We start from the raw sequence: 23,708 nt of genomic DNA on the forward strand, positions 1-23,708 counted from the left end.
AGGCTTCAAAAACAGTTTCATACAAACGCAAGCATAATTCAACACAATCAAAAATATTGCTTGGACAACAGAGTGCTCCTGACTAAGCCACAGGAGTGATGGAAACTCCCCTCATGATGATGCTGAATTCTATAAAAGTAAGATGAAATGACATGTTGGTTGGTTGGTTGGTTGTTGTTTTAACGCCACACTCGGCAATATTCCAGCTACATGGCGGCGGTCTGTAAATAATTGAGTCTGAAACAGACAATCCAGTGATCAACAGCATAAGCATCGATCTACACAATTGTGATACGATGACATGTGTCAACCAAGTCAGCGAGCCTGACCACCCGATCTGTTAGTTGCCTCTTACGACAAGCATGGGTTACTGAATTCTAACCCTGATCTTCACATGTAGAAATGACATGTAATTCTAAACCAACCAAAGAAGCAACAAAATGAAACATACCAGATTGAGATGTAAGTATCAACTATAATCCAACCCTTTGGAAACAGTTCCAGAGCTGGATGTCTTTGGTGTTCATTCACAACATGGCTTAATGTCGATGAAACACTGACAATCATAGCCCTTATACTGTATCAGGCTACGACTAGCAATAACAATACTCTTAATCATCAGACGGCTATCTAAAACCTGCCCTGTGGACCTTGTGAATCTCTTATTAATGCTGTTATTTAGAACATTCACATATTTTGGTTCAGACAGGTGAAAAATCCTGTCCTATAAGTGGCTTATTGCAGATTTTGTGAGGGATAATCATAATAAGATTGTCTGAAATTTAACCAAAACAACTGTCAAATGAATATTTGAAAATTGGACTTTTACTTTTCAGTTTTACTGTTGAGTGAGAAAAAAACTTCTGGGGAGCTGGTCACATGTTCTCACCTTAACCTCAGAGAACAACCTCAAAGAGTCATGGATTATCGGTGCCAAGTGAATTCAATTTGTAAGTCTTCAGTTCCTGTAGTCTTTGAACATTATTTCAAAGGTATATGTAACCTGTTAATTCCAAGCTGAAAGCAGATGGAGACAACAGCTCTTGTTACATTAAAATCCAATAAAAACTTCCATGAAACGATGGACAACATTTTGAATTATTTGCAACAATGTGTTTACATATGAAAGAAATTGAGGCAAAACCTGTGATCCTCAGAAATTACCGAAAATAAATGCATCCAAGTAACTTGATGACCCAGCAATCTTTGACTGTCTGCAGTGAAGTTCCATTATAGATATATATAGTATTGTTTAGGAGGTACGACAGGTACATATGATATACAAATGTGGTGATATCTAGCAACTGAAAGCAACACTGCATGTTAAAACATTTTTGAGACATTCTTCACTTCTACTCTCACATTGAATATGAACATTCATGACGGAACAGGAAGCCCCATGAAAACTATTCAGTTACATCACCATTCAATGGCAACGTCATCTTGGCATCCTGGATGACTAGGTATAATCTCAAAGCAGGAAGCAAAAGCCTATGTGCCGTATATACTGTGTTACATTTGACATGGATTGTCTCCCCTTAGAGACTGGCATCACTGAAATGTACACCAGTGAAATATACAACAGTGTTGACCATGTCAGATATGTCACAGTGATGAGAATACTTATCAAAGCATGCACATACTTTACACCTGACTACAATCAGGTGCTTGCATTCAGCAGGAAGCAGGAAGGTACTGTAATGCTTATTGCTATGTCCGTCGAAATGGACATCATTGTGAAAGCTAGCATAGTTTGGATAGCAAGGCAAGTCTGTACTGTGGTGCTGTGACAAGTAGCTTTTGGCAAAGTGGTTGTGTCTTATCATTATCTCTGTTTACAAAGAGTAAAATATTTACATACTGTACAGTATTTTTTAGTTATGACAAGCAGCTAGGAAGACATCTGCATCACACCAAGTCCCTGATACAAAGAACCATTTTAAAGATACTAGTATGTCCTCTCATACATACCTCTCACCAAACTTTTCAGCCATAAAATCTATAATCCATTTATAATGCTATCAAATGAACATAGTAATCATAAATATTCCTTTAATTAATGGAAAGTTTAGAATCATGAAATAGTAATAAACAAAATTCGATAACAGTGACAATCTAAAATCATGCCATCAGTCTAATTATTTCAGAACAGTATGTAAACATTTCCCTTTGTCTGATCAAAATTAAACTAACGTTCAAAAACTGGCGTCATGGAATAACATTTGATATTACAGGATTAATAAACTGCAATAACACTGGCACTTTAAATAAGTAACTGATCAAATGTAACATTAATAATCAACAGAATTTAAGATCATCCAAAAACAATACCATGGAGAGGAAAAAACACTTTACCAATGGGTACTGGATGACAATTCCAAAAGCTTTGTATTAGCATTGTGAACACACTTGCAAAAAACATCCTTAATACAGTATGTGACCATCACTAGAATCATATCAAATATTAGCCACAGTCACAGTATTAAGACTGCTTTCGGCTTGTTGAACACAACATCCTTCAACCTACCCAGATTCCTATGATCTCCGCTTAAATGCATGAGCATGCACAAGCACCAAGACAGTACCTGAAAACGTTTTTTCTTGCATTGTTCCCTGATGATAATACTTGATCGTAGCCTATGGCAGCCATGTAAAGTATATACATGCTCCGACTTGTAAGTAAGGCACAGAAGGCAAATGCAGTTTCAGACCATTCTGGTAATATCAGACACGACCAACGAGAAGCTGCCCACTTGGGTATCACCTCCTTGTTGATGAGGATTGTTGGGATGCATTTCTTTGTTCCTCTTCAGTGGGTTCGGGAATGACAGCCTGGAGAGCTGCTGGCGTTAGCCACTCCTTTGGTATTGCTTTCTCGATAAAGGGAATACAAGAGCTCATATAAGCTAGCCTGTTGACCCAACTGGGCAGTTCCTTGCCACAAATGATCTGAAACAAGCATTATTTTACCATGAGACTTGACAGGCATAACAGCCAAAGGGTGGACTGATAATTAGAGTAAAGAATAATATCGAAAACATATTGATAGTTGTGGATCATATAGCAAATATATGGAGAAGGTGAGGTGAGGTGAAATTGGGTTTAATGTCGTACTTGAGAATATTTCGCTCATATGACGATGTGCATGCATGTGTATGTGTGGCTGCTTGTACTAACCCAGACTTAAGCTGGTTTTATAGTGCTAGCCCACTGAGATACCATGCTGCAGTTAAGCATGAATACCCCATTCAGACACATTCAGACTCCGAGCCGACCAGTCCTTGTTGTACCCATTAATGTCGAGCGCCAGGAAGGGACCAACAAGTACCATATTTTAACGTCTTTTGGTATGACGCGGCCGGGTTCGAACCCACGACCTTCCGCTCTCCGGGCAGACTCTCTAACCACTACACCACGGAGGCAGTCAATATATGGAGAAGAGAGGAGTAGGAGATTATGGGGAGTAGATGATTATAAGGATAATACATGGAGAGTATATGCAATACCAACCTGTGTAAGAGACTGAGTAAAATGATTGCAGTTTTTATTGAGTAAGTGATACTGGTCCCCACGGAACTCCTTCCCAAGTTGTTCCACTAACTTCCTGATTTCATCAGATGTGAAGTCAGTATATCCTAATACAATGGACTCCCTGGAAGAGAAAATATCTGTATCAATCATATAGCTGGACCAGTGTTTCCAATGATCTGAATACTGGGTAGACAGATGCTACAGGATATGAAATGGTGCAATAGTCTGAGAAAAGCTAAATTAAGGAAGTACTGATCACTTTCATCATGCAAGCTAAGATTTTACATTTTTGTGTGTACATGTTAGATCACGTTTAGTGAGTATTTCCAAAAATTCATGCATACTTGTACACAATAGGCTTAATAGGAATTGAGTTTTCACATAAATATTTGCGTAATTTACGCAGATACGCAGCTTATCTATACCTCTGCACCTCCATTGTTTAATGCATACAACTGTAAACATGGTAAATAAATAGTTTTGATTTCTGTGACACCAGTCATAGCTAGCCTGTACCATCTGCAAATTTTAATGGTTTGGAATGAAAAATAACAACCCTAATTTAAACTTGGAAAAATAAAGATATTTAAAATCCAAGCGTCAAAGACGTGAGTTCAAAGTACCAAGTTTTATGCGGACATATGAAACAGTGTATGTCATGCCCTATTCTTGGTCTCCATCATCCTTTCATCCATCAAGGTTTCCGAGAATATTTTTAATAAGGATGATATTTTTTGTAATCTTTGTCCCCATTTCAAGTTGGACAGAAAGATGGGCACTCAAAAATCAGAAACTCATAAAACATGTTTATCCTTGCAAGAGTGAGTGAGTGACTTTAGTTTTACACTGCACTCAGCAATATTCCTGCTATACGACGGTGGTCTTTAAATGATTAAATAATCAAGTCTGGATTAGACAATCCAGAGATCAACAGCATGAGCATCGATCTTTGCAATTGGGATACGATGACATGTGTTAACCAAGTCAGCGAGCCTGATCACCCGATTCCGTTAGTTGCCTCTTACAACAAGCATGGGTTACTGAAGATCAATTCTAACCCAGATCTTCATGGGTTCCTTGAGGGAGAGATGGTACATCATGACATCATATGCATGTTTATGTCAGGTCAGAAATATCACAGTTCCTTTAAATGATTGGATCTGGGGACGGACAGACCAGGGATTGATATCTTGAGCAAAGTCACACACACCACGCACCCTCGCACACAGGTTATGACGACATACAATCTAATCTATACAATATAATGAAGTAGGAAAAACTTCACAACCTGCATAATGTTTCAGAGTGCTGTGGAAGTGACAATCTAAATTACAGTGATTTTTATCTCTCTTAAGACGCTACCATTTCATTGTATCGACAAAGTTAGCAGCATTTAAAAGTTTTATCATGACCAAAATAAAATATACACAAGTTTCAACAAATTTAATCATTGTTATTCATGTTCACACAGTCAACCTATGTAACAAGAACTCATAACGATGAAGATAGTGTACACGTTGAATTACAGAATTTTTATCTCACTTGAATTTGAACTGTTCCCCCAGGTCATCAGCATCCTTTGGCGCTATTTCAAACACGCCAGAAAATGGAAATGGATGTCCTCCATACGCATATTCTGAAATAAGGAAATAATATTGAGCAAAGTCTCAAACATCCTGTTACCATGGTTACAAGAACAGCACTGTTGTTACAACATGACCAAAGGTTTGGGTGCCTGCATCAGGTGAGTGCAGAATAGGACTAGGATACCTACAGGACTACCCAGACAATAATGTTTGTTTGTTGTTTATCACCGCACTAAGCAATATTCCATCTGTATGGTGTCGGTCTGTAAATAATGGAGTCTGGACCAAACAATCCAGTGATCAATAGCGTGTGCATCGATCTATGCAATTGGGATACAATGACGTGTCAGCCAAGTCATTGAGTCTGACCACCCAATCCCTTCAGTCGAGGTATGGGTGCATAGGTCCTTCGAGGTCATGCAAACACTGAATTTGACTGAAGCTTAATCGTAACCAAACACAAAAAAGTCAGAAAGAATGTGTGCATAGTTTGAAAGAAATGCAAACTTCGATTACTTGTAGCATAGCCATGGAGTTCTCCATAATTGTCTGAACCCAAGAAGATGCAGGTTAGAATTGGTCTCGTAAGAGGCGACTAACAGGACTGGGTTGTCAGGCTTGCTGACTTGGTTGACAGTAATGACAGATGTCATTATATCCCAATTACGTAAATCAATGCTCATGCTATTGATCACTGGATTGTCTGGTCGAGACTCAATTAATTACAGACCGCCGCCATATAGCTGGAATATTGCAGAGTGCGGCGTTAAACAACAACCAAACCAAATCATTCAGAGTTTACTTAACACAACCTTCTATGGAGGTATTGCACAACATCGGAGAGAAAGATCTTATCTTAATTACGGTATATTGATAATAATTATAATAATATTTAAAGCAAATAAAGTAAATTGGTCACTTGATTCTGAAATCTAAAAATATATTTCAAGTTATCAAATATATACTATACATATACATGTACTATGTGGTAAACCGCCTCCATGGTGTAGTGGATGGAGCGTCCGCCCGGAGAGCGGAAGGTCGCGGGTTCGATCCCAAACCGCGCCATACCAAAAGACGTTTAAAATATGCTACTTGTTGGTCCCTGCCTGGTGCTCGGCATTAATGGGTACAACAAGGACTGGTCGGCTCGGAGTCAGTATAATGTGTCTGAGTGGGGTATTCATGCTTCACTGCGGCATAGTATCTCAGTGGGCTAGCACTATAAAACCAGCTTAAGTCTGGGCTAGTACAAGCAGCCGCACATACACACGCATGCACGTCGTCATATGAGCGAAATATTCTCAAGCACGACGTTCAACCCAATTTCACAACCAGTGTATCACCTTCATAACATGCTCACCTGTCCCATACACCTGTATTCCTGAATGGAAGACGCCGATGCCTAGCGATGACGTGTACTCATTGATCCAGTACTGCAAATCAAATTGAAAGGAACATCCAAAATTAGTAGGTCATGGATTGGTAAGGTTAGCAATATATTCATTCCCAGCTCTAAAGAAATTATCAAAACATACAGTTCTCGAAACCATTACTTCACAGGACCCTCGTATTGCCTACAAAGACCCTTAAAACTTATAATTAGGTGTCCCGTGTTTGTGAGCCGAGGTAAAACCCTGTCAAACCTTATTTCGTGTATTCACATGGTCATATTTCCTCTCATATTTCCATTCTCAGTCAAAGTCATTGTGAAATATACGGTCAGATACTTGGGCCGGCGGGTTGTAGACTTCTATCGGACCGTCGGCAAATCTGCCGGATTTGTCAGAGGGTCCAACGCTATTCGTGAACACTGTCATGCAAATGACAAAAAGAAAATAACACTTATGAAACAGCTTAACATGGATTGAAAACCCATTTGACAGCTTCCACATGTCAATTGTCAATACTTCACTGGGTCTTTGAAAGGCATTCAGAAGTGGTACACATAAGGGACCATTCATAATTTATGGCTAGGGTGGGGGGAGGTGATGATTTTTATGGAGAAGCATGTACAATGTGAATGACCCCCCTAAAATTTATGTACAAAGTAAGTGACCCGCCTGCATGTCATGTACAAAGTCAATGACCCCCCCTTCCCCTTTCCACATGTTTATAGCATAATTTTTAAATATCTTTATGTACAAAATTGCTGACCCCCTAGAAACATGAGTACAAAATTGATGACCCCCTACCTCCCCAGAACAAAATGGGTGACCCCCCCTTAAAATCATCATCATCTAAAAATAATCCTCTTGGTTTACATTTATCAGAAATACTGATGATTTATTTACTTAACCCAAAAGCATGACAAAACAATAAATTTGTACATGTAGTTCAACTTGAAATTGCAGTTGCAGGTCAGTCTAAGTAAACTTAGGCTCAGTATTATTCGTTACACTGCTATACTGAGTCTAACAAAACCTAGTAGAAGGTCGCATCAGCTAACCTTTTGGACTGACCAATCAGAACACAGCTTACCAAATCGAAAAAGTTAACATTCGTACATAGCCTTTACCTCAAAAACCCGAACGATTCCGAATGCTATTTTCCATGCAATTGTTTCGAATGATACACACAATGAGTAAACAGTTGCTGAAAATGGCATTTTTGTCAATATCCATGGATGTCATTTTGCGAAAATATAAGCAAACATTAACCATGTCATTAGAAACCCACAAGCGTATATACTGCAGGTTAAATATCTGTGCTTTATGCGGATTTTCGTTCAGCGACCAGGGAAGAGAAAATCCAAAAACCGTTTTGTAAGTCCCGCCAAACCCTAACAAGTAGTTGTTGTCTGATTGGCTAAATCTGTTGGGCCGTCTCGCGTTTGATTGGACGGTCATAGGTCGCTCAAAGGTTAGCTGACGCGACCTTCTACTAGGTTTTGTTAGACTCAGTATAACAGTGTAACGAATAATACTGAGCCTAAGTTTACTTAGACTGAATTGCAGGCATGAGTGTTGTCTCTGCATTTAACAGTTATCATCATGATCAACTGGATCATCTTGGGTTTACCAATTTGAATGATTTTTCACTGAATGATCTTGTTATCACTTGATTTGGAGATTATTTTGCTGGAAATTGTAATAAACACACGATAATAGCGAAAGTTATCGTTTGTGTTTGTTTGATTTTTCTATTATTTATTTTCTTCATAAGCTATTTGAAGGGCCAGTATGTTGAGCATTCTGAAGCATTGTTTGTAAACAATGGCCAAGTACCGCTGAGCTTACATGTCCAAACTTTCGTCTCATTGGTATTTTGTAAACAAGTGTTCTTTTCTGAAATAATAACAGATGGGTTTAACGTGAGCTTCTTACATTGGTTTGCTTTATTAATTGTGACACTGAGTTGTACGAAAATATAGGCATTCATACTGTAATTTAGGCTTTGATAAACACTCTTTTAACTCAATCAAGCTGGCAAATAGTACTTTGTAACTCCTTCTTAGGATTTCTCTTCGACCTTTCTCCGTTATCCTGCATAGAGCTTGGGTTGGCTGTTACGTTTTTCAGTACTGTGTTTGTTGGAAAACTGAATCTCTCACAAACCCAGAAATTTTTTCTTGCATGATATAATATAATACACCCAGAACTGTCAAAAGACATGCATTTTAACATGTTTAAGGGTTATTTAAACTCTGTTGTTGAAAACACAGATGCCATTTTCTCAGACAAATTTAGCACTTCATATTATAATATTCGGGTATTTTTTCTATACAGCCATCAAACTACAGAACCTATCACTGCATAAGACAATATCAAGAAGCATATATACACATATATGGATACATGCATGAAAACATGACTGCTCTCCTCACCATATTTTCACTAGTCAAATTTCAATGCTTCTTCAAAGAGTAAAAGTAATTCCTAAAAATATGTGGTTCCAAATGTGAGAACATATACACAGAAATCAACACATGTCCATAAAGAATGATAAATATGTCACAACAGAGAAATATTACTTACCATATCATACACATTGACAACAACTGGCTCTTGCGCCATAGCAGTGCACACAACTGTCGGTTGAAAAGCCAGTTAGACGATTTTGCATTTAATCAACTGGAAGAAACGTGTAGAAAGGTTACACACAAAGCCTAGGTGTGCACATAAACTGCAAATGTTGGTGCACATACAGTTGGTCAAATGGTCTTCGGCCAAGTGAGGTCACACCAATAAAGCAAGAGATGATCTGTCAAAACCAGACACCTCAGATATCCTTTCCCAGTTTTAATCAGCTGATAGGGTTACCAGCATAACTATATCCTTCTTGATAAGAAAATACCCTAGAAATGACACATATCTGTCAAAACGTCAAAAATAAGAGTGACATGAATGAGTAATATTGGTGAACAATAAAAAAGTGAGAAATGTTCTACTGTGGGAGTTGTACAGGAAAGTGTATTACGTCATTTCCAGCAACTGAGTAATCATACTATTTTCTCTTCAACTATCTCACAAAATGTACATTAATGTTCAATGAACGTTTCTTTTGTTTATCATCTATTTAAATTACATTTTAGATAAAGTGAACAAACATGTAGCTAAATAATAATATCTTTGTAGAATTCACATCACGAGTACAACAAACATATTTGCCAAAAGATTTTAACGCTTAAGATTTTCCAACGGGAATACTTTCTTGCACATATATTGATGACGTAGTGCACATCCACCGTCAGTCATGGCATTTTCCAGATCGTTGCGGATATTCCAATTTCTGAAGACTGTCCACAGAGGACAACCTTGTTCCGTTGCACGAACCTTTCATACACAGAGCGTATGTTCTATGTCGTTACGTCATAAGCATATATATTCTGTTGACACCTAATCTGTGCAAATGCACCCTAGTTCTTGCATGTCAATACCTTGCTTTCCTGTGACCCTAAGGTGCGCAGCCAAATTACCTTGTCATAGAAGATGCATAAATTTTAAAAATGTGACTTGTACCAACGGGGTTGCGAAACAGAAACCTGATAACGGCATCTGTAATTGTGGTCGTGTTAAATAGCATCTAAATTAGAGTATTAATGGTTAAGCAGTAAAACATGCCAAATAGATTGTGATGGTACATGTGGGATAAAGCAATAATCTGTGTTCAAGGTTTTGCATACCCTTTTTTCGAACAGTCCAAAACAGCATTACTGGTATTTCAGGGATAAGTAAATGAAAACTTTAATTTGTTTTCGAGTAAGCATGTCTTCATCATCCGAATAAAAATATAATCCCTGATAAAGATGCTACCTTTTTTTTGCCTCTTCAGTAAATTTCTGCACTCTGACTTACCTGTTTGCAAACACCTGCTTAGCTTGATATGTATCAGGGTTCCAGTGAATGAAGAATGGTTTGTGGTGAACAGTTCACATAATTCAGACCATCTTGAGATGACTTACAATAGGTAAAGAATAGCAACAAGATTATGTAAATGTTATTGTTGCAATGAATACAGTATGAGCTGAATATGATATGTTTTATGAATGTATGGTAACGAATATGAATTTCAATTTTAATTCACTAAGACAGAGGTACAGATAAGCTGCATATCTGCATAAATTATGCAAATATTTATGTGAAAACTCAATTCCCATTATGTCTATTGAGTACAAGTACGCTTGATTTTTTGTAAATACTCAATAAATTTGATTATATATGCGTACACTCAGAAATGTCAAATCTTAGTTTGCATACCAGTGGAAAGATGAAATAACTGAGGTATATTGAGAGGTTCTATTTCAACACATGAACTTTCTTATCATTTCTCATATCACTATTATTATTATTATTATTGAGTTTCACTGAGGTGGGTACAATTTATTAGATTACTCAACGGAAAATTAGGATACCCAATTGAGATGAACACTAGCGAGTACATAACTCAGTGACCCAAAAGTTATCTGTAGCTCTAACTATGAGGTGAATATCATATGTTTTATGAATATATGGAAATGAATATGAATTTTAATTCATAGATAATTTGCTTAGGATTTGACTTTTGATTCAGTACAGACAAATTGATGTGGATCCACATTGCAATTATGTTATTGCAATCAAGCTGCTGTTGATGAAGTACATGTTTATTGTGGCTAGATATTCTGTTTATTCATGTATGATCACTAACTTCATTTCTATAAATGTCATCCAAAATAATACATATGTATGGTTCAATCTGTTGACAACATTAAATTGCAGTATATCAGTATATATCTAGAGATCTCTGGTGATGACTGTGATTGCAAATTCTGATAAATACTTTGTAATCACTAAGATTTGAATTTTGTTTTCTTTAATAACAATCACTGGAAAAGTTGTTAAAGAATCTCTTCACTTTTTGAAATTTTGTATTTTTAACTTAACACAGAGAGGGCATGACAGTTGAGAGAATGCAATCGTGTTGGGGGTCATCTCAAAATACAGACGTTTGTTGGCCAAATGCTCTGATTCCGTGATTAACACAATTAATCTTGAACTCATTTAGTAGACCCACCAAACTTTGTCCCTGTGGACTTCATTTTTACAGAGAATCATGTGACATTATACATACACCATGTATGTAGGATGTTTCTTCAGATGTTAGATGAATATATAATTGGGAAAACATGTATATTGTTGAAAGAGGCATGTGTGGACGAGAAATTATTTTCAGTAATGATCACTTAGGATTCTGTGGTGTTTTTACAGTGGACTCCCGCTAAACCGACATCCCTCTTATCCGACATTCCCTGTAAACCTTCATATTTATTTGGTCCCAAATATGTCCCTATGTAATATCATATAAAAAACTCCCTCTAATCCAACATCCCAATATTCTGATTTCCGACGCTCAAATCCAGTCCCAAAACATGTTTTTAGTGCAAATTGACTCTCTATTGACCGACATTGTAATTTCACAAAAGATTGCATCAGCCAACACATGGTGTGTATTTAGCAATCACCACACTTGGGCAAGAGGTGGCCTGCCAAGACGTAATAAGATTAACTGTTAATTACTTGCTAATTACTTAATTAACATTTTCATATCCGTATAGTCCCAGAAATTTGTCACAGGTAAAAGACTTCCTGTTTTAATCTGAATATCACCTACTGCAGGTGCTGTCGTCTCAGAATATTACATTTGAAGAGAAACCCGAGTTCCCTGGTTCAAAGTCACAATATGTCCACAAACTGGAGTATATTCAGCCCGAGATGCAAGAGGGTATTCCTGTCTACAGAGTCATGGGAAGAGATGGGAAGATTGTGGATGAAACACAAGATCCCAAGGTAGGTTACCATGGTTACAGTTTCAGATAAATGCTTCAAAAACTACCGTCTGTTCTATTGACTATTGTTGTACATTTAATTGCCACCATACGTTCCATGGTAAGTTTGACCTTGTGATGCATTTTTTTTTCATAATTTGTTACTGATTTTGTGGGGCGGTGGGGTAGCCTTGTGGTTAAAGCGTTGGCTTGTCACGCCGAAGACCCGGGTTCGATTCCCCACATGGGCACAATGTGTGAAGCCCATTTCTGGTGTCCCCCCTGGAATATTGCTAAAAGCTGCATAAAACTAAACTCAATCACTGATTTTGGCCAAAGGATACCAAGTTTTGGTTCTCAATAGTTCAAATCATTCTGATCATGGTTAAGGCTGGTGCAATAAACTACATTTATAGCAAACACGCTTATAGTGGAATGATGGTTATAATAAACCGTTTTTTTTGGATATTTTAGTGTAAAGGTGTATTACGAACTACAGTTATAACAAACTAAAATTAGTGGTGAGTGAGTTTGGTTTTACACCGCACTCAGCAATATTCCAGCTATATGGCGGCGGTCTGTAAATAATCAAGTCTGGACCAGACATGACTAACAACATGAGCATCGATCTGTGCAATTGGGAACCAATGACATGTGTCAACCAAGCCAGCGAGGCTGACCACCCGATCCTGTTAGTCGCCTCTTACGACAAGTATGGGTTACTGAAGATCAATAGTCTATCCCGGACCTTCACAGGTCTAAAATTAGTGGTCCTTCTGTGTTCATTATAACCATAGTTCTCATTAACTGACACCCGAGAAGGTCCGGGTTAGAGTGTGCCTTCAGTAACCCATGCTTGTTGTAGGAGGCGACGACCGGGATCGGGTGCTCAGGCTTGCTGACTTGGTTGACATATGTCATGGGTTCCCAAATGCACAGACTGATGCTCATGCTGTTGATCAATGGATTGTCTGGTCCAGACTCGATTATTTACAGACCGCCGCCATATGGCTGGAATATTGCTGAAACTAAACTCACTCACTCATTAACTGACATGGAGTATCAAGGAAATACACAACATATATCTTCCGATTGTAATTAGTTAAGTCACTGGAACAAACTAGTTTTAAACAATCACTAACACAAGTTCAAACCCTATATGGACTCGGTTTGTGTAAATGTTCCAGCTGGACAAAGACACTGTGATAAAGATGTACAAAGACATGACTCTCCTCAACACCATGGACCGTGTACTGTATGAGTCACAAAGACAGGGCCGAATCTCCTTCTACATGACCAACTATGGCGAGGAGGGAACTCACGTGGGATCAGCTGCTGCTCTTGACCCCAGAGATCTCGTGTTTGGTCAATACAGAGAGGCAGGTATGTTCATTTAGCTTGAAGTAGAATTTACGATTGTCCATCTACTGGTTGGATTGGACAATAAGACTGTCATTAAAATATGACCAGGGTTTTACCTCAACTCACAAACATTATATTATTAGCTTTCTGAGTCCTTTGCAGGCAATGTGAGGGTCATGTGAAGTAACAGTGTAACTGTACGTTGTGATAATTTCTTTAGAGCCTGAAATGAATCATTGATCATATGGAATGGTTGATGAGATGGTGCACCTAACTGCTCTGAAAGAAACAACCAAACATTTAGCAAAGTCATAGATGTCATTTACTCTGATACATTGTCATTGAGATATGATCATTTACTCTGATACACTGTCATTAAGATATGATCATTTACTCTGATACACTGTCATTAAGATATGACCATTTACCCTGATACACTGTCATTAAGATATGATCATTTACTCTGATACACTGTCATTAAGATATGATCATTTACTCTGATACACTGTCATTAAGATATGATCATTTACATTTACCCTGATATACACCCTGATACACCGTCATTAAGATATGATCATTTACTCTGATACATTGTCATTAAGATATGATCATTTACTCTGATACACTGCCATTAAGGTATGATCATTTACTCTGATACATTGTCATTAAGATATGATCATTTACTCTGATACACTGTCATTAAGGTATGATCATTTACTCTGATACACTGTCATTAAGATATGATCATTTACTCTGGTACACTGTCATTAAGATATGACCATTTACTCTGATACACTGTCATTAAGGTATGATCATTTACTCTGATACTGTCATTAAGGTATGACCATTTACTCTGATACACTGTCATTAAGGTATGATCATTTACTCTGATACATTGTCATTAAGATATGACCATTTACTCTGATACACTGTCATTAAGGTATGATCATTTACTCTCATACACTGTCATTAAGATATGATCATTTACTCTGATACACTGTCATTAAGGTATGATCATTTACTCTCATACACTGTCATTAAGGTATGATCATTTACTCTCATACACTGTCATTAAGGTATGATCATTTACTCTGATACACTGTCATTAAGATATGATCATTTACTCTCATACACTGTCATTAAGGTATGATCATTTACTCTCATACACTGTCATTAAGATATGATCATTTACCCTGATACACTGTCATTAAGATATGATCATTTACTCTGATACATTGTCATTAAGATATGACCATTTACTCTGATACACTGTCATTAAGATATGATCATTTACTCTGATACACTGTCATTAGGATATGATCATTTACTCTGATACACTGTCATTAAGGTATGATCATTTACTCTGCTACACTGTCATTAAGATATGACCATCTAGTCTGATACACTGTCATTAGGATATGATCATTTACTCTGATACACTGTCATTAAGATATGATCATTTACTCTGATACATTGTCATTAAGATATGATCATTTACTCTCATACACTGTCATTTAGATATGATCATTTACTCTGATACACTACTGCTCTAGACCCGTGAAGGTCCGGGTTAGAATATTGATCGTCAGTAACCCATGCTTGTCGTAAGAAGCGACTAACGGGATCAAGTGGTCAGGCTCGCTGACTTGGTTGAAACATGTCATCGGTTCCGAATTGCGCAGATTGATGCTCATGCTGTTGATCACTGGATTGTCTGGTCCAGACTCCACTATTTACAGACCGTCGCCATATAGCTGGAATATTGCTGAGGACGGCGTAAAAGTACACTCACTCACTCACTGCTGTATATCAAGGTAAAGGACACTTTCGCAGAATATTGTGTCAGGTGAACACAGACTTTGATTGCCATGTCCAGAGAAGGTTGTGTGGGTTGTAGAACCAATGATGTCACTTATCTAAAACAGTTTGGTTCTATTTCTTAAGCACTTAATTTCAGAATTTTGACGTAGATATTCCTTCTATCATGTTTCTACACATGTGAATGCCTTATTACTCAGAAACATTATTATGGTATAGTTTTTGGGAGTAGAAGGTGTATTCATTTTTGGATATACAGAAATTACATATATTAAAGAAATTAGAAGTCTTCATGCTGACTGATTGGAAAATTCACCTGACATTACCTGTGGAGGTGTCTTCACTTCTTCATGCAGTGGAACCACATAAAAGTATCAAATTTGATTTTAATGACATTGTGTCAAAATTGTGATTCAAGATTCAGATCCTTAAAGATTTTGGTTCAGTCAGATTCTTACATCTGTGATACATTTCCTGTCTGTGATAGATCCAACTATGACATTACAATTATGAAGATGTTAACTTTCATTTAAGTCAGTAGCTTATACCATATCTCAATCTGATAAATGAAACACCTCCATATATTGTTGAAGCTTGATAAGAGATAAGGCATAACATAGTGTGAAGAGTGAGTGAGTTTAGTTTGACGCCGCCCTCAGCAATAGTCCAGCTATATGGTGGCGGTCTGTAAATAATCGAGTCTGGACCAGACAGTCCAGTGATCAACAGCATGAGCATTGATCCATGCAATTACGATGACGTGTCAACCAAGCCAGCGAGCCTGACCACCCGATCCCATTAGTCACCTCTTACGACAAGCATGGGTTACTGAAGATTAATTCTAATTCGGATCTTCACGGGTACATAGTGTGAAGACAAATCAAGTACTCATAACAATGATAAACACACCACATCCCATCTTGGCAGTCACAGAGGAAAGATATCATGTGTCATCTTGACTTTTGTCACTGAACATTTTGGCGTTTAACACCACAGTTATCAATATTACAGCTAAGCGACAGCTGTCTGTAAATAATCAAGAATGGTCCAGGCAATCCAGTGATTGATATGAGCATTAATTCCATGACATTCAATGAACCATGCTACAAAGATTGACCAACCATATCCATTAAGATGGTTCTTTGATAAGCATAGGATGCATATTTTTATCCAGAATTAACTCAAGGGAGGTTGTACAATGCTGCTGCGAGCATGTTATAAGTTAGGTAACATCCCCCATATTACACGGATTAGAGTAATTAGATTAGAGCAATTAGATTAGAGCAGTTCCATAGATCCAGGTACTACATGTGCAGACATTAATGTCATCGACGTGAGATCAGTTGAAATATAACTTATATTATAAGGCTGCAATAGATAAAGATACAATCAATGACTTGGTTTAGGAAAATAATAAGGTGATCTTTTTTAGCCTCAAAATGTTGTAGATGCATGTGACATGAGCAACTTTCTATTTCTGTATGTTTGTCAACAGGTGTGCTGACTTGATGTTACTGTATGTTTGTCAACAGTCGTGCCGACTTGATGTTACTGTATGTTTGTCAACAGGTGTGCTGGCTTTATGTTACTGTATGTTTGTCAACAGGTGTGCTGGCTTTATGTTACTGTATGTTTGTCAACAGGTGTGCTGGCTTTATGTTACTGTATGTTTGTCAACAGGTGTGCTGGCTTTATGTTACTGTATGTTTGTCAACAGGTGTGCTGGCTTGATGTTTCTGTATGTTTGTCAACAGGTGTGCTGACTTTATGTTACTGTATGTTTGTCAACAGGTATGCTGGCTTGATGTTACTGTATGTTTGTCAACAGGTGTGCTGGCTTGATGTTTCTGTATGTTTGTCAACAGGTGTGCTGACTTTATGTTTTTGTATGTTTTCAACAGGTGTGCTGGCTTTATGTTACTGTATGTTTGTCAACAGGTGTGCTGACTTGCTATTTCTGTATGTTTCTCAACAGGTGTGTTGATGTGGCGGGGCTTCACTCTGGACCAGTTCATGAACCAGTGCTATGGCAATTCAGGGGATGCAGGGAAGGGGAGACAGATGCCAGTCCATTACGGCTCGCGGGAACTCAACTTCATCACCATCTCCTCAACTCTAGCCACACAGATGCCTCAAGGTCTGCAGGAAAATTGATGCAGTGAATGTTATCAGTGAAAAATAATGGAAATAAATACCTTAAGATTATTCATGAAAAATAAGTATCATCATGATTGTAACTGTAAAAGGTTGTCTTGTATGAGGTGTAGCACTTTCCATTGCAAGTTGTGCGTAGGATATTCGTAAAGAGCACTCCAAGGGACATAACTCATTGGGGTTCATTTGAAATTATGTTTGGTTGGTAGAGGGTGTGAGAGTCAATTAAATGCAACGTTGCATTACTTCATTCAAACTTTTTAATTTAATCATAATATCGTAATCTAGATACGTAATTTTGTTTTGTAATAAATTGTATGGTAGTTCCATGAGGGCTGATTATAGTACCATATAGTTAGTATTATTGAGAGAAATGCATTACTCATTTTTAGAAATGTGATATAGTGCCTTTAAATATAGGACTTATGATTGTCTAAGCTCTTAGATAGTTTTGTGGAATAGGGATTTGGCTGACTGCATGTCATCATACTTCACCAGCACATGAAGCTACTCAACTGTTGTCTCATCACGTCCAGACTCACCTATTCACAGAATATATGTGGTGTACACCAACAAACATGTAGTCCTTCCTCCTTGCAGCTGCTGGAGCTGCCTATGCATTCAAGCTGAAGAAGAACGACCTGTGCGTGATGTGCTACTTCGGGGAAGGGGCAGCATCTGAAGGAGATGCTCATGCTGCATTCAACTTCGCTGCTGTGCTAGACTGCCCAATCATCTTCTTCTGGTGAGACTTTCCTCAGCAGAACATGCTGGTTGTTGGGACATCAGTTAGCATTGTGGTTAAAGTGTTTGCTTGTCACATTGAAGACCAGGGTTCAATTCCACTCTTGAAGAATGTGTGAAACCCAATTATGGTGTCTCCCACTCTCCCACTGCTAGTTATATGAGCGATGCAACTTAATGGACTGGATTGTATGATTTGGTGACGAGGATGATTGTGCTACTCCCAATATATGGACCATTGCTTTTTATGTCCATTACTGGTTATTGACTAGAATGCTTTCATATTTCGTCAGTATATATAAGGGGTGATAGGGTAGCCTAGTGGTTAAGGTGTTTGCTTGTCATGCTGAAGAACCGGGTTCGATTCCCCACATGGGTACAATGTGTAAAGCCCATACCTGGTGTTCCCCGCAATGATGTTGCTGGAATATTGCTAAAAGCGACATAAAACTAAACTCACTCACTCAATATATATATATAAGTGTAGCATTGAGCCACATACAAATATATATGAGATAACTAAACTGTGAAACAGATGGTTGTATTTTTAATCTGACTGGTTGTCTGTGGTTGCACACCCTAAACAAGTGGATTGTAAATGCTGTCAGCAGTTCACATTCACCTGACCCAGTCTTAGGTTTTTTATTATAATTGGAATATTGCTGACAGAGGCATAAAACAACTGTTCCTTACACTGTGATATTTGGAAGCCACTATAAGTAAAACTACTTAAACATGTTACATGGATTAAGAAAGGCAAATATCATCAACTGTGATTCCTTTGATCATAATGAAGCCATTATTGCTGCATCAGCAAATATTTCTCCATCTTACACAGGGGTAATGTGGTATCGGTAGTTCTCTACAGATTAACACCTTGGATTATGTCATCAAGGTTTTCAGTTCTCTGTTTCCAAACATGCTTTAACAGTACCCTCGTCATATTATCTTCTTTTTTTCAGCCGCAACAATGGATATGCCATATCTACACCTACAAAGGATCAGTACAAAGGAGACGGTATTGGTAGGTGTTACCTTAGCGCTTGGTTTGGCTTCTTGTTGTTTAACCTTGCACTCAGCAATATTCCAGCTATATGGCGGTTGTCTGTAAATAATTAAGTCTGGACCACACAGTCCAGTGATCAACAGCATGAGCATCGATCTACGCAGTTTGGATACGATGACATGTGTCAACCAAGTCAGCGAGTCTGACCACCCAATCCCATTAATCGCCTCTTATGACAAGCATGGGTTGCTGAAGACCAGTTCTAACCCAGATCTTCATGAGACAAGCAATATGCCTTGTATACCATAGGAAATTACAAAATATTACAAAGTGCCATTTCTTGCAGTCCTCAAGTTGTATCCTGCTATTGACCACACTAGCCATGTCATGTCTCGTACAGTTAGTTAGCACAGCCAGCAGGGGCTGCTTCTGATGGTCTGCTCTAGAACTGTGTAGCACCAAAGTACTATCTCCATGAATATAGTATGCATAGCACCTGTGTAGATCCGGTATAGAATTGGTCTTCAGCAAACCATGCTTTTTGTAAAGTGGATATTGCTAGAATATTGCTTATGTCATGGTGTTATTTGGTCCATATCCCCTCACAGCAACCACTTGCTTGATCAATAACCATAGCAACTAGGTATGTGGATGTAATTAAGGGTGATGGAGGAAGAGAGTTTAAATAAACCCATGAAGTTTTACTTATTTAAGTGGCATTTGGAAGCTGGTATGATGAAGAGGAACAAATTTTATTCATTGACAATTTCCTTATTGCAATCGATGCGACGTTTCAATGAACATGCTAACACCTTTATCAAACAAGTGATACACAATATTATACACAAGAAGAATTTATACAGAATTTGAGTTTATACAATTGAAGATGTTTTGGTGGTGATGATTTGTGTGTTAGTACAATGAAGAATGTAACTGTTTCCGTATCAGCTTCACGGGGAGCAGAGTACGGCATTCTGACAGTCCGAGTGGATGGTAATGATGCTTTTGCTGTGTACAACGCTACAAAGACTGCTCGGGAAATGGCTATCAGTCAAAGCAGACCTGTCCTCATCGAGGCAATGACTTACAGGTATGCATGTGGGTTTGTTTCACATATAAGTACTGAGTTATCTCCCTTTCTTAAAGTTTCCTTGCCTTAATGTCACTCAGGTCTATTCTGCTTATTACACTACCAACATAGTATATATGCAAACTGTAATGGCTTAAAACCATATCTGGCTGCATGTAGTGAGGTAATAAGACTGCTGTTTAGGGACCATTCATAATTTATGGCTAGGGGGTGATGATAATTGTACAATGTGAATGACCCCTTCCCTAAAATATATGTACAAAATAAGTGACACCCCCTCCTTGCATGTCATGTACAAAATCAATGACTCCCCCTTTCCCATTCCCATAATTTCTATGCATAATTTTAAACATATTTTTATGTACAAATTTGCTGACCCCGCCTAGTAGTAGTAGATGCGTACAAAATTGATGACCCATCCCCCCATCCCTTAGAATCATCACCCCCCAGCCATAAATTATGAACGGTCCCTTATGAAGACAGATTATTCAGTGCATAGAACATAGCAGGTACAATCATCCATCACAATAACACTCTTCGCGATACCGCGGTTCAGTTAAACGACGAGGTATTCAATGGCTCCCATAAAAAAAAGCAATTACACATCTTCATTTTCACATCATTGGGAAATCCCAAATCCACTATTGTGATCAAGTTAATCATGTTGTAAACTAGCGAAATTCAGTGTGGATCGCAATAAAAAAATGTTTCATTGTACATATGCTCGTATCATGGGTTTTCAGATGCACCTCACCTATCAGGCAGGTATATATTGAATTCTGAATGCTGTAGACCCATGAAGATCCAAGTTAGAATTGATCTTCAGTAACCCATGCTTGCTGTAAGAGGCGACTAACGGGATCGGGTGGTCAGGCTTGCTGACTTGGGTGACACATGCGTAGATCGATGCTCATGCTGTTGATCACTGGATTGTCTGGTTTAGACTCGATTATGTATAGACCGACGCCATATAGCTGGAATATTGCTGAGTGCAGTATAAAACTAAACTCACTCACTCACTCATTGAATACTGAATAACAGTGTGTGTTCTCCAGGATTGGTCATCACAGCACCTCTGACGACAGTTCGGCTTACCGGTCAGTGGATGAAGTAAGCTACTGGGACAAACAGGACAACCCTATCTCCGTTTACGCAACTACATGGTGAACCAGGGCTACTGGGATGACGACATTGAAAAGGAGTGGAAGCTGGAGTCGAGGAAGAAGGTGGACATTTTACTGTTAACTGTTGTATAATGAAGGTGTTTCATGTGAGGAAGTTGGGAGAGAAAATGAAGAAAAATTACAAAAGGGACTTTTCTGGACTTTCAGATTTGGGTCGGTGGGGTAGCATAGTGTGCAAAATCATTGTGTGAAGACCATTTCTGGTGTCCCACACGGTGGTATTGCTAGAATATTGCTAAAAGCGCCATAAAACTAAACTCACTCACTCACTCTTTCAGATTTATTTGGCATTTTTGCTGACGCTTTCGTCTCTGATATTTATCGATATTTGATCAATAATTAGAAGACGATTATGGATCTCTATGATCTATATCTATAGCCAGGGACTGCCTCCGTGGTGTAGTGGTTAGAGCGTCCGTTCGGAGAGCGGAACGTCGCGGGTTCGATCCCCGACCGCGTCATACCAAAAGACGTTAAAATATGGTACTTGTTGGTCCCTGCCTGGCGCTCGGCATTAATGGGTACAACAAGGACTGGTCGGCTCGGAGTCAGTATAATGTGTCTGAGTAGGGTGTTCATGCTTCACTGCGGCATGGTATCTCAGTGGGCTAGCACTATAAAACCAGCTTCAGTCTGGGCTAGTACAAGCAGCCGCACATACACATACACATACACATGCATGCGTCGTCATATGAGAGAAATATTCTCAAGCACGACGTAAACCCAATTTCACCTCACCTCTATAGCCAGGCCTACTGTTAAAGTTTTATGGGGGTTTTCAATAGAACTTGTTTCTTGTGTTTTAGGTGATGAAATCATTTGCAGCAGCAGAAAACCGCAAGAAGCCAAACCCAGAGGAACTGTTTCATGACGTGTATGAAGAAATGCCGCCACACGTACGACGCCAGATGCAGGAGATGAAACATCATGTTCAACAATACAAGGAACACTACCCCCTGGAGCACCACGACAAGATGTCCTAACTCATACACAGAATCTCTCAGTTTTCAACACACTCTGTCAGTCCGTCACAGGTTCAAGTTCGTACGCAGATATTTATCAATTCAGCTCTATCAATTCTTTTAAGTAGTGAATATTTCAAACAGGACAGACATATTGACTGTACAGGCTTTCAGTGTTTCTCAGATATTACTGTGAAAAATGGTTCACACTTAATTTTCATGCTGCCAAAATGACTTTATTTGTTGTGGTTTTTGATTTTCATTTTTGTGATTGAATGTCAGTATTGATAGTTAATAATGTTGATAGAGCCTCCATTTATTTCCAGTTTTCAAACTGCCATGTGTACCTAGAGCTATGTCAATATCTTCGACATGTGAGCGAAATATTCTCAAGTACGACGTAAAACCCAATTTCACCTCACCTATGTCAATATGTAAGGGCTTTTGGGCTGAAATTAGGTGCAAACTTAATTATCTGCCCACTTGGCAAGATTGGTTTGTTTAACAGGCATGTATGATTTAAACATGCCTGTTGTTTTTCTCATATTTGAGGGCTTTTTCTTAATCTGTACCACAAACGGACAGGATCTGAGTTGTGTTTGATGTGATGCAGGGAAGGGTAAAGATCTTATTGTTACATATCAAGCAGTTATTGTAAATTGTGTAAATAAGATTCATAAATTGTTCCAGAAAATGATATATAACATTCACAAGGAGTACAGTTCAACAAAATTAAGTACTTGATGTGTTTGTTTGGACTGCTTCAGAACTACTTCTGTAACTTAATCTTTTATAAAGACTTAAGATTCTTTTACTGAGTGTTTATTGCATACTTCAGATGCATTTATCAGTTGTAAAGAACAAATATGCTACATAAATAATACTCATCTGAAATTTGTCTCGAAACCAGGATATCCTGATGACCTGTTAATTCCAAGTCGAAGTTGTTGTAAAATGTAGATACTATTGTACTGAACACTGATCATGTAGAATTAGTAGATGCAAGATTGTGAGCTATGTTAACA

At 38.2% G+C, this 23,708-nt stretch overlaps 2 protein-coding genes across 2 annotated transcripts; one reads left to right on the forward strand and one right to left on the reverse strand.

Moving 5' to 3' along the window:
* Positions 1–335: 335 nt before the first annotated feature.
* Positions 336–9,524, reverse strand: LOC124264452 (deubiquitinase DESI2-like). The gene is made up of 5 exons (XM_046699195.1): positions 9,095–9,524; positions 6,481–6,553; positions 5,074–5,167; positions 3,511–3,652; positions 336–2,949 (listed from the first exon to the last, which is right to left on the reverse strand). Exons 1-5 carry the CDS (start codon positions 9,131–9,133, stop codon positions 2,761–2,763), a joined length of 537 nt encoding a protein of 178 aa, XP_046555151.1. The 5' UTR covers positions 9,134–9,524; the 3' UTR covers positions 336–2,760.
* A 268-nt stretch (positions 9,525–9,792) lies between these two features.
* On the forward strand, positions 9,793–23,217 carry LOC124264451 (2-oxoisovalerate dehydrogenase subunit alpha, mitochondrial-like). The gene is given in 10 exon segments (XM_046699194.1): positions 9,793–9,908; positions 12,215–12,385; positions 13,551–13,746; positions 17,519–17,680; positions 18,298–18,442; positions 19,404–19,465; positions 20,396–20,537; positions 21,593–21,678; positions 21,681–21,763; positions 22,528–23,217. Coding segments are annotated over 10 exon segments (1,320 nt in total). The 5' UTR covers positions 9,793–9,812; the 3' UTR covers positions 22,705–23,217.
* The last annotated feature ends 491 nt before the right edge of the window (positions 23,218–23,708 follow it).

The sequence above is a fragment of the Haliotis rubra genome, unplaced genomic scaffold (genome assembly GCF_003918875.1).
Source record: "Haliotis rubra isolate DU_JTF1 unplaced genomic scaffold, ASM391887v1 Scf925, whole genome shotgun sequence".
In the NCBI taxonomy this organism is placed as follows: Eukaryota; Metazoa; Mollusca; class Gastropoda; order Lepetellida; family Haliotidae; genus Haliotis; species Haliotis rubra.